Below are 12,679 nucleotides of genomic sequence, written 5' to 3' on the forward strand. Positions count from 1 at the left end.
CTGTCAAATCCCCCCTCATTCTTCTGCAGACTAAACAATCCCAGTTCCCTCAGCCTCTCCTCTTAACTCATGTGTTCCAGACCCCTAATCATTTTTGTTGCCCTTTGCTGGACTCTCTCCAATCCACATCCTTCTTGTAGTGTGGGGCCCAAAACTGGACACAGTACTCCAGATGAGGCCTCACCAATGTCAAATAGAGGGGAATAATCACATCCCTCGATCTGCTGGCAATGCCCCTACTTATACAGCCCAAAATGCCATTGGCCTTCTTGGCAACAAGGGCACACTGCTGACTCATATCCAGCTTCTTGTTCACTGTAACCCCTAGGTCCTTTTCTGCAGAACTGCTGCCTAGCCATTCGGTCCCTAGTATGTAGCGGTGCATGGGGTTCTTCCGTCCTAAGTGCAAGATTCTGCACTTGTCCTTGTTGAACCTCATCAGATTTCTTTTGGCCCAATCCTCTAATTTGTCTAGGGCCCTCTGTATCCTATCCCTACCCTCCAGCGTATCTACCATTCCTCCCAGTTTAGTGTCATCTTCAAACTTGCTGAGGGTTCAATCCACGCCATCCTCCAGATCATTAATGAAGATATTGAACAAAACCAGCCCCAGGACCGACCCTTGGGGCACTCCACTTGATACCGGCTGCCAACTAGACATGAAGCCATTGATCACTACCCGTTGAGCCTGACAATCTAGCCAGCTTTTTATCCACCTTATAGTCCATTCATCCAGCCCATACTTCTTTAACTTGCTGACAAGAATACTGTGGGGGACCGTGTCAAAAGCTTTGCTAAAGTCAAGGAATAACACGCCCACTGCTTCCCCCATCATCCACAGAGCCAGTTATCTAGTCATAGAAGGCAATTAGATTATTCAGGCATGACTTGCCCTTGGTAAATCCATGCTAACTGTTCCTGATCACTTTCCTCTCCTCTAAGTGCTCCAGAATTGATTCCTTGAGGACCTGCTCCATGATTTTTCCAGGGACTGAGGTGAGGCTGACGGGCCTGTAGTTGCCAGGATCCTCCTTCTTCCCTTTTTTAAAGATGGGCATTACATTAGCCTTTTTCCAGTGGTCCGGGACTTCCCCCAATCGCCATGAGTTTTCAAAGATAATGGCCAATGGCTCTGCAATCACATCTGCCAACTCCTTTAACTCTCTCGGATGCAGCACATCCGGCCCCATGGACTTGTGCTCATCCAGCTTTTCTAAATAGTCCCGAACCACTTCTTTCTCCGCAGAGGGCTGGTCACCTCCTCCCCATGCTGTGCTGCCCATTGCAGTAGTCTGGGAGCTGACCTTGTTTGTGAAGACAGAGGCAAAAAAAGCATTGAGTACATTAACTATTTCCACATCCTCTGTCACTAGGTTGCCTCCCTCATTCGGTAAGAGGCCCATACTTTCCTTGACTTTCTTCTTGTTGCTAACATACCCAAAGAAACCCTTCTTATTACTCTTAACATCTCTTGCTAATTGCAACTCCAAGTGTGATTTGGCCTTCCTGATTTCACTCCTGCATGCCTGAGCAATATTTTTATACTCCTCCCTGGTCATTTGTCCAATCTTGCACTTCTTGTAAGCTTATTTTTTGTGTTAAAGATCACTGGATGTATTGGGCTGAGCTACAGTATTGTTAGGGTCAGACAAAAGATTTTTATTCTGCCATATTAAAGGCAACGGGCCTGAGTCTCTGGCCAACTTCATTCCCTTTGCACCTGCCTTGTGGTGCAAAAGCAATGCAATTTGGCCCCAATGTTCCTGCTAATAGGTGCAAAGCTGGCATAGGTGGCTCTGTGAAGGAAGAGTGGCTAGAGCTCTGCTTGACTAAATAAAGCCCCTTGGGGACCATTGCTAGATGGTGAGAGTTAGAACAGCCCCCAGCCCCCAGGCTGTTCTAACATGCACTCAGGCTGAAGCTGGGGGAAGAGAATTGGGGAATCACAACCTGCTGCCTGATGGCACCCCCAACAAGCACACTTTGCGTGGCTCAGTGGACACTAGCACGACAGAGAACCTGCCCCCAATATTTCAATGTTCTCTGCTTCCTGCCCATCAAGCAAAAAGTTTAGACATATTTACCCAAAATGTATTTATGTTTAGCTACATTTTATTTCTGTACTCTGCCAATTAAAGTCTGATTTTGTTGAAACCAGAGGTACATTATAAGTTTCCAAATGTATCCTGTCGCAATACTTTCCAAAAACACACTTCTCAGTTTGGAAGTAAACAAGGCATTTTACCCCTGTAAAGGAGTTTGCTCAGTGCAGTAGCGCCTCCTCGTGGTCAGATGTGGTGTAGCGGCTGTCTCCCCATAATCACCACCACCAGCCCCACCTCAGCTGGGCTTCATTCAATTAAGCTTGGCTTTCTCTCTCTCTCTCAGGTGTTGCCAGGTATGCTATTTGGCCTCTCAGGCCCACATTAACCACTTCGAGGCCTGTGTGGGATACATCCCTAGTTGCCAGGCCTGAAGACTCAACCTGTGCTGTGAAATTCAAGCTGTGCTCTTTCTAGCTAATCTGCAGAAAAGGTCCTGGGGATTACAGTGGACGAGAAGGTGGATATGAGTCAGCAGTTTGCCCTTGTTGCCAAGAAGGCCAAAGGCATATTGGGCTGTTTTAGTAGGAGCATTGCCAGCAGATCAAGCAAAGTGATTATTCCCCTCTATTCAGCACCGGTGAGGCCACACCTGGAGTACTGCGTCCAGTTTTGGTCCCCCCACTACAGAAGGGATGTGGACAAATTGGAGAGAGTCCAGCAGAAGAGAACAAAAATGATTAGGGGGCTGGGGCACATGACTTACAAGGAGAAACGGTGGGAACTGGGGTTATTTAATCTGTAGAAGAGAAGAGTGAGGGGGGATTTGATAGCAGCCTTCAACTACTTGAAGGGGGGTTCCAAAGAGGATGGATCTAGACTGTTCTCAGTGGTAGCAGATGACAGAACAAGGAACAATGGTCTCAAGTTGCAGTGGGGGAGGTCTAGGTTGGATATTAGGAAACACTATTTCACTGGGAGGGTGGTGAAGCACTGGAATGCGTTACCTAGGGAGGTGGTGGAATCTCCATCCTTAGAGGTTTTTAAGGACTGGCTTGACAAAGCTTTAGCCCAGTGAGCCAGCTTACCTGTATTCTATTCATTGCTTTGTTGTTCTGCTTTACTATATTTAGTAATAATGCAAGGAACCTACAGGCTTTTATCCTGTAAGATTTGGCTTTAGTCGATAGTATGAGGCTTGAGGCCTACAATCTTTGGTATAAATAAACTTAAGCAACTCATAAATTATAGGGAACTAAAAGTAGCATGCAAGAGGGGAAATTTTGTCCCGGATACTGACTTCAGCCACCCACAGAACATAGCTGACACCAGCATTCGGAAGGTTTCAGACAGAACCCCTGACCGCAAAGGAGCCATGACAGAAAATTGACATGTATGCTAATAGGGTAACGTCATACATATCCTCACCTATAGAAAACGGACAGCTTAAGGGAAGGAAATACAAATAAAGACCTCTATTGAATATGCATTGGACATGGCAGCGTCAGTGTAACCTACTATAAAAGTAACATCCCACAGGCAGCAGATAGGTTGTAGAGATGTAGACCTTGGGAGGGGCCAGAATGATGGCCACTGGGGAAGATGAGGACGATGACGGTGATGAGAAAGATAATGGTTAAGTATGTAAGATAATGGTTAAGTAGGTTAAGAAAGATACAGGTGTAAGTATGGATGTCCAAATGTACTTTCTGTATTTATCTCTATCTGCCTTGTTAAATTTAAGTGTGTGTATAATCTTTGCTAAATTATTAATAAATTATATATTTGTAAATATATAGAGAGAGAGTTCCTACGCTGTGAGTGTTGCATCTGTGCACATTGGGGTTCCCAAATTATATGATGATTTTACAATAATCTTACTGGGCCTGATCTTGGGACATGAACCTGTTAATCCTCAAGTTACAATTATATATACCCAACTTTGGGTCAGGCTACTAAGCCCTGGCTGGGATGATTTAGTTGGTGTTGGTCCTGCTTTGAGCAGGGGATTGGACTAGATGACCTCCTGAGGTCTCTTCCAACCCTAATCTTCTATGATTCTATGACAAAGATTCCACAGGCCATGTTCTGTCATCAATGATGCCACTGCAAACCCCACTGTTGTCTTATTTTTCCCTTGGTTATACTTGCATGCAACACCCCTGGGCAGTTAATCCAACCACATCCTCATTTATTTCAGTGGGTTCCTCTTTCAGGAGTGCTGTGCAGATAGTGTGGTAGGATCATGACTTAAATCACCAAACCCGTTGTTGCTGTCTGAGGAAGAATAGAACCCATCTCACTTGCACCTAGCTGTGTTGGCTCTGCTATGCTAACGGGAGTGTTAAAATGGATTTTTGTCTCTATGGCAGCTTGAGCAGCTGAAAAATTGAATAACTTGTAGAAATAATGAAAAATGGCTAACTTTATGGAATAATAGCTGCAAAAAGTCCTACAGAGCCAGCTCTGCTTGTCCTTAAAGGAAACAGCTGTGACTCTGAATAGACATGGGGGAAAACTGTTGAATTAGTTTGCTGGGTAGAAGTGCATATTAGTATAACCTGACCTGAGCCACAGAGACCATTAGCTGGTCCAGTCGCGGATGTGTACCTTGGGGACTAACTGACCTCGGGGGAGACAGGAACAGACATAGGTAATTGGTTGAGTTCAACTCTCCTGCGAACCACAGTAATTGTGCTTTCTCTCCGCACACAGTACCACAGAAGATATAATAAAGATCAGAGTGGGCAGGGATAGCCTCTGAAAAAGGGGGACATCCCTGGTAAGGGCACATTGGAGGAGGGAGGGGGCATGGCTGGGGCATTCCTATAGCCCAAGATATTCCTGGAGGCCACAATAACTTATTGTGGCAGTTGCCAACTAAGTGCAAGCTAGGACAATTTTCCAGACTGCTCTAACCTATGCCAGGGACAGGTACAGCCCCCAGAAGCCCTCAGTTTGGAGCAGGAGCAAAGGTGGCATAAAGGCACCTCTTCACACTCTTCCCCCCCCCTCCACTCCCTCCAGTTTCTTTACTGAACTCAGCTCTGGCCCTGGGATGAATTCAACCCTCAGTATTCCCCTCCCCCACAACAAGGTTTTCTATTTGCATAGGGCCCAATCCTGCAAGCTTCTGAGTTCTGTCAAACAGCACTGAATTCAGCGGGAGCTGAGGTCACTAAGCATTCCCAAAGAAGTGCTCAGCATCTCACAGGATCAAGCTCATATTTACTTGTTGCTTTCTCAGACCAGATTTTTGGGCTTTGACCTTTGTCCATCTTTCGTTTAAGCTGAAAGGTGCAGAGGCGAAGTTCTAAGAAATTTTAGACTGTAACTTTCCTGGGAGTGCTCTCCCTTGCTAAGCTTGTTTGCAGTATCATGAGTATAGCCGCAGTACTGCTAGCTAGGAGAACTGGTAGTAAGGGAAGGGGAGGGAGAAAACAATTGAGAAATACGGGGAAATGGTCACATGAACAGAGCATTTTGGCAGCATGACAGTTAAAAGGACGCTGTTCCCTTTCAGTGACTATTCTGAATAACTAGTTCATCCAGCTGGCATCAAAACCACTGTGCAGGGAAACAAGGAGAGTGTTTCACTATCTTCGCAGACTTTTCCAAGTGTCCCAGCTTCCTTTCTCCGAAGGCTTTTGTGAAGGTGAGTTTATTTCTGCCTGTCTGATTCTATGCTGTCTGAGCTCCTATCATTCTATTAGTGCTCTTCCCTCTATACAGTCTTTAGTGCTTACTGACACTGCAAATGATTTTGCTCAGGCACGTCTTGTTTGATGTACAGCTGGTTGGGAAATTTTTGACCAAACGGTTTTTCATCAGAAAATGCCAATTTGTTGAAACTGGAACTTTTCATAGAGGTGTACCAGTGTTGACTTTAAAACTTTTGTTGGGAAAGATTCCTCGGGTCCAGGATGGAATTTCTGGGCAAAACCAGAGAGAGTTGCACACCAGACCAGCCAATAGCCTGGTGGTTAGGGATTCACATGGGCCATGGGAGACCCAGGTTCCAATTTGAGCCCTGATGAATAGTTATACAAAGTAAAATAGCTTCAACAGGAAAGCTTGAGAGAGACCCACTCCAGAATAGCCACTGTCTTGGTGGTCAGGACAGTCACCTGGGATGTCAGAGAATGGCCAAGTAGGTACTTGAATCTGGGTCTCGACCTCCCTGTGGACTGCCCTAATCACCAATTGATTGGCTATGTGGAGGTGGGTGGTCTCTCTTTTTTCATGAAAATCTTTGAAAGGTTTTGGTTTCTTCTTGGAGTCGAAACAGGAAAAAAATTAAAATTAAATTTTAAATTTAAACAGGAAAAAATTTAAACAGGAAAAAATTTAAATTTAAACAGGAAAAAATTTAAAATTAAATTTCTTCTTGGAGTCAAAACAGGAAAAAAATTAAAATTCTGAAAAGTTTTGTGGGACACGACAATTGTTAACCCGTCCAAGTCTAGTCTGAAGTTCTGCTGGTAGCCTGACATTAGCAGATGGCTCCTCTCAGGAGTCAGTTTTGATTCTTGAAGCTGGGTTTCCCCGATCAGCTGTATGTGCTGCAAAGTGCTGAGTGAGGCTGAGCAACACTATCGTTTGTTGGAAAACTAGACTTTCGGCTAAACAATTTTTCCACAAAAACTTCACAAACGGCTGTCTGCGAAAAAGGTCAACTTTGTGTTAAACTCTCAAATACCCAAAGTTTTTAATTTGGATATGCCACTGTGATGCCTTCTGGGAGTTGAAGTTTGAGTGCCTCATGTCCCCATTTCCCACTATGGAGTGGGTTCCCCAACTGGACTAACATCTCCCAGGATGCACCAGGGCCAGGAACTCCCACAAAGCACCATCACAGCTCTCCACAAGGGGGGCCTATGGTGCTTTGTGAAGATGTAGCCTTAAGGAGCCTGGCCCACAGAGGAGAATGAGGCCATGAGGCACCTAAATGGCAACTCCCTTGAGGCACTGCGGTAGCATTTCCAAATTGAAATGTTCCGTTTTCAGCTGAAATGTTGCTGATGCTGATTTTTCACTGCAAACTTGAAACTTTTTTTTTGAGGGTGGGCAGTGCAAATTTCCAGTGTACCTCCTGAGGTATGCTGAATTCAGTGGAAGTGTAAGGTGCCCCTTACACTTAACCCCCCGCATTTCCACCCAGGTTGGGAGGTAAAATTTTGCAGATAAACTTTCGAACTCTGGGGCTTTCGAACCCACTGCATATCTGTGGCTGATAAGTACCTCCCTCCTGTCCACCAAAACCACAGCCTCTTCTGTGAGAGGTCTCCTTTAGTATGTTCCCTTTTCACCAAGAACCCAAGATGAGTGAGTTTTCAGATACCCTGTTTTCTAAGGAGGGTTTCCTCTTTCCGGGGCAGTCTATGCTGGAATTCTCCAGAACAACATTCCAAGGCCACAACTGGCCTAATTGAAGCAAGTTTTTATTAAGGCGAGAGAGAAAGAGATACATAATATAAACAAACTAAGTTGTTTATAAGTCGTAGCTAGTCTGAAAATTCACAAGACACAACTTAGCTAGGTTCACTTTAGCTGCCTTTTGATTTCTTTGACATCACTAGATGATCATCGGAGCAGATAGGTACCCCAAATAAAGATATTTACAGAGCTATCCTCACTGTTTTGTGTGTATTAAAGTTATTCATTTCTATGTCCTTTGTCCTGGATAAACGAGTTTAGGGGGTTCCCTAGACCCAGATCTTGAAAGGTATTTAGGCTCCATTGGAAATGAACGGAAGTTAGGAACCTAAATACCTTTGAGGATCTGGGTCCTAGTCACTTATATGATGCAAAAGTTTATTGGAACTTACAGCCACATCATAGTAGGCTTTCAGCCCAATGTGTACATTTTCCATCTGCTCTGGGCATTTGTCCTAAAGGAAGGTGGTGGTAATTCTAAAGCATTTAACTCATGTAAAGAGATGGAGGGTATGTTTTCCCTTTATCATCTTATCATGAATTTTACTCCATGTTAATTATAACTTATGGGCACATTCCCAGTAATCTCTCTCAAGTCCTTAACAGCAAATAGCAGATCAATGCACCGACTCTCCCTCACATACATTTAAAAAAAAGGACAATCCACTAAATAGTCTTGTTTCGTATAAGTGTTTGGCATTACAGCTGAAAATAAGATGAGCTAATGCCTGCCACCAGGAATAAAGGAGATATGAGTTTCCCTTTATGAGACATATGGATGACAGACACATGAAATGAAATCCAGATGCTCCAAAAGACCCATCACAGATGACCTGCCCCCTCCCACACACCACACAAAGTGCTCCATTCAGTTGCACTAATAGAAAAAAAAACCTCTCAATCTCTCTCACCCCATTCCAGAAATGCTTCCTAGATGTCAGCGAGAGATCAGTGTGTGTCAACAAACCGGGGCTCTGCTATTAAAGCATATACTGGTGAAATGGAGGAAGAAAAAGCAGAGTTTACAGGCAAGTCAGAAGAGCTGGGGTTTGTTCTGAGGTTGGGGCTGGGCTTCACCGGAGAACTTGTACAACAGGCAGCAGTCAGAGAGCCAGACTGCACCAGCCAAAGAGGACAGGTCAGAGGCAGAACAAAGCCCCACCTTCCCATCTGTAGCAAGCAATGAGGGGAAAGTATCCTTATGTGTAGTGCAATGGTGAAGCTACAGCTGCACACCAGGAACTTCTAGGAAGCTTTGTGCTCCCCTCAAACACTGGTTTCAGTGGGAGTCAGGTGCCTAAATACCTTTGACGATCTGGATCTGAAGCTCTGCACGACCTGCGACATGGTCCAGTGCCATGAAGGCAGAGTCCAGCTCTCACTCTTCAGTTGCTATTGATACTCTCAGTGCTCTTTTCATTTCATTGACCATTTGGCTCGTCTCATTACCAGGCTGTTCTCTGCTTAAAAAGAAAAAAGGCTGTGAATTTAATGCTCAAGAAAGTGTGCAAGACTGAGAAAACCCAAAATGGACTCTCTGGCAGAGATGGGGCCCCAAACCTTTGACATCCCATCTAGGGTGACCAGATGTCCCATTTTATATGGACAGTCCCGGTTTGGGGGGCTTTTTCTTATATAGGCACCTATTACCTCCCCACCCTCTGTCCCGATTTTTCACACTTGCCCTCTGCTCACCCTACTCCCATCCCTCTGTGTAGGACTGGATCTGTATGTCATTTCTACTCAACAGAAGCTGAACAGAAAAAAATGGCATAGTATTATAAAAAGTTACATCCTTGGCATCATTAAATTGGCTAACTGAGGTGGTGGCTGGGAGGGTATCAGGTATAACTGTATGGGTCAACGCTTACTCATCAATTGTTCCAAAAGTGCTTAAGCAAAGTCAGAAATTGCCATTCTAAATGCTCTCACTTCTTGACAGGATGAAGGCACTTGAGCTTTGACTGCATGCTTCACAGCACAGCCAAGGGGCGTAGTTTGCATAACAAATATGCAAGTATGTAAGGTCATTCAGTTAGGAGCTGCTCTCCCAAAGTGTATACCAAAACCCTACAATGGGATAAGCTCCTTCTACAGGGCAGTATGGTTGCTGGTCAGGTGATTTACAGATGTGCTACCAACTTCTAATTTGCTTCAATTTTTTTTCTCCTTAGGAATTGGTCCTCTCACTACTGATTCCCCTCATACTGTATCTGAATATAATTGGGGGTTGGTATAGGCGATACCCGGCAACACCTTCAGCTGACTTTGGGCGTGCAGATAAGTTTAATTCTCGCAGTTATGGAATTCAGTATACACCAGTGACGCATACTACCAGGCAAATAATGCAGCATGTGGCTTCTGATTCCTTTTTGAAGAGTGCGTTCTCTCCTAACTTTATTACACTGTTGTTGTTCACATTTCCTGTATTTCAGGAGACTTTTTATTAAAAGGTATATTTTGCTTGTACTGAATATTCGTTAGATATTAATCTCTAATACCAGAGGAGGCTAGTGCCAGTCCACGTGTGTGGTGTGAATGAATGTCCTGGGGCAGAGTCTCTCTTATGGCCATATGCCACTCAGTGCAGAAGAGAGGATGTGGGCGACGCTAGGGTGCCAGTTATGGCTCTCCAGTTCTGATGGCCAGTCTGCACTGCGGTTGGCCTGGTGTTTGTTTTTTTAAGAGCAGCCTTGGGGCTGCTTTAACTTACTCCATTGGCCTCGGGATCTCTACATTCATTTTTCATTATGTTTTTTTTTTTCCTTCTGGCTCTCTCTGCTTATGTTTTTTAGCTGTTGCTACATATTTGTTTTTCACTCCTCTCTTGAATGAAATGCTGTCTTAACATTCAAGTTAAAGTTCCTGACTCACGATTTTGAAGTCCACTTAACATTAGACAAAGTGACTCTGTTCTTCCCTAGTTTTGATGGTTTATTTTGCTTGTCATAAAAGTGACAGTCATCTGATGTTTTGGTAGACAATAGTTGTAAACATGCACATTTATTTTTCTTATATTTCACAGATGTACATATTGTTGGAGAGAACACTGGAGAACAAACAGAGCTGGAAAACACTACTCTGGCATTCTATGAATTTATAGAAGTTAAATTTAATGACGCTTTCTCTTATGAGTTAGCTTCCCATTGGCATTCTGAATTCCATTTGCAAAGGGACAATATGGATCATCATTCAGGTGATTTTTCCCGTTTAACACAAATAATTGTGAATTTTAATAATTTTAATCTTTCAATTTAATCACAAATTATAACGGTCAAAGTGAGATTAAAATGTATGTAGGTATAAAATTAGTGTTCAAACAACTATTTTCTAATATTGATTCTTGTATATGGGATATCTGTCTACTTGGAATGGATTTTTGGGTGACTCTAGGCATTCACAGAAGTAGATAACTTGGTCAAAGTATACTTCCACTTTTCATATTCCACTCAGTATACTCAGGAATAGATCTGTTTGGGACTCAGAATTCTGTTCCATTGAAAATTCTGATATTTAAAAAACAAAAAAAATTTCTCCATTGGAATGAAAAGCTGAAATTTCAAAATTTCTCAGAAAACCGAATTTGGGCAGGGGGATTGTTTTGGCTCATTTGAAATGTTTTGTTTCTGTTTAAACTTTTTAAAATATTTTATTTTTTTATTTTATTTCAGAATTAGAGTTTAATTTTTTTAAATTTATAATTGAAAAGAAAATAATTGGTGTTATAATTGAAAATTGGCCTTCTAACTGGTAATTGGTTTGCTCATTTGGTAATTGATGTTCTAACTAGTAACAGGTTTGCTTCTGGGTTTGGTAAATAAGTATTGTAATTGGCATAATATAAAATAAATAACATATTTAGAAACAAGAAGTTGTTTCAAAATAAAACACCAATAAGGACCTTATTGAAGCACTTTCATCAGAAAATGACACATTTTCCCCCACAATGTTGACGTTGACAAATTGACATTTTCTGGCTGAAAAACATTCCCCTGGAAAATTTTCGGCCAGGAACTGCCTCACAAACCCAGAGTTCCGTAAGCCCCGGCGGTGCAAACATGGTGGTATGGTCCTGCCCCCGCCCTTCCACACAGCTGCGTCTCCTGAGTCCTCCTGCCTGGGGTCTGTACAGCAGAAGTCTCTGGTGCAGCAGGAGGAGGACAGAGCCCCGCCACCAGTAAGGTGGGATGGATGTGGATCATGGGGAAGGGACAGGGACAGCACGGGGGCCCCGGACTGGGCACAAGTCACCTGGGGGATCACATGGAGAGGTCACATGCCCCCCCCCCTTGTGTCCCTTCCCATGAGTGCAGCATACCAGCAAGAAATGATTTCTACTTGCACCACTGGTTAAGTCCTGTGGAATTCTCATGGGACAACGGGATTGCCTTAGACTTTGGTCTGGCAGAGGGCTTTTCCTCTCTCCCATATCTCCTGCTTTCCTCCCCACCCTCCGTTCAGCCCTGGCAGCCTGCACTCTAATGAACATTAGTGACGAGGCATTTTGTGGAGGAGGCAGGTGCACCTTTATCCACCAGCTTTTACAGCCTCTCTTCCTCTGGCAGGGAGCAAACCCCCCAACCCTGCCATTCTGGAAGTCAACAGGATCTCTCACATCCCTGAATGCTGTGATCTTTCCTGACCCCTTTGATGAGCTAGCACCCAGTGCTTTGGGAGCCTATGGGCGCCAGTGCCCAGAATTTCCAGAGTGCTCAGCATCCGTTGTTTCCCAGAGTGACTGCTGTGTGTTGAGCTCCTCTGAAAACATGGCCTCAGACTTTGTGACCATCCAAAGCCTTGTTCCTTGGGGAAAGTGTTTTCAGAGTCTACTAGCTCTGTGGAAACAGGTAGAATCTGTGGGGCAAACAGGCAGACTCTATTTAAAGGGATATGCCTTGCCATTGTGAGCCTTGTTTTTCTTATCCGCTCCAGTGGCCTTCCTTGTAACAATCAGTTCAAAGACCTTGCAGTTCTTTCCTCACAGAACAACACTACAACTTCTGACCTTCTAACTGAATTTTTTTTTCCTCTTTACCACTTAGATCTGGGTAGTATTCTACTTTTGTTCCATCCCATTCATCCCCACCCTAAAGATATGCTATGGCTTCCTCCCTTCGTCTTTCAAGCCACTAAATACAATCTGTCTGGAATAAAGCTTTTCAGGAAAAGAGATGCACCTGGTTAATTTCTTATGCCCAGAA

At 43.9% G+C, this 12,679-nt stretch overlaps 1 protein-coding gene across 1 annotated transcript in view; it reads left to right on the top strand.

The window, feature by feature from the left end:
* The window catches only part of LOC311530233 (uncharacterized protein), a 128,330-nt gene that overhangs the window by 62,758 nt on the left and 52,893 nt on the right, over positions 1-12,679 (top strand). Inside the window, exons 40-43 of the mRNA XM_084646698.1 lie at positions 5,586-5,697; positions 8,400-8,506; positions 9,653-9,857; positions 10,504-10,674. Of these exons, the coding sequence (XP_084502824.1) occupies positions 5,586-5,697; positions 8,400-8,506; positions 9,653-9,857; positions 10,504-10,674 (595 nt within the window). The remainder of the gene's footprint in view (positions 1-5,585; positions 5,698-8,399; positions 8,507-9,652; positions 9,858-10,503; positions 10,675-12,679) is intronic.

This window comes from Lepidochelys olivacea (genome assembly GCF_965140295.1).
Source record: "Lepidochelys olivacea isolate rLepOli2 genome assembly, chromosome: 14".
Lineage (NCBI taxonomy): Eukaryota > Metazoa > Chordata > Testudines > Cheloniidae > Lepidochelys > Lepidochelys olivacea.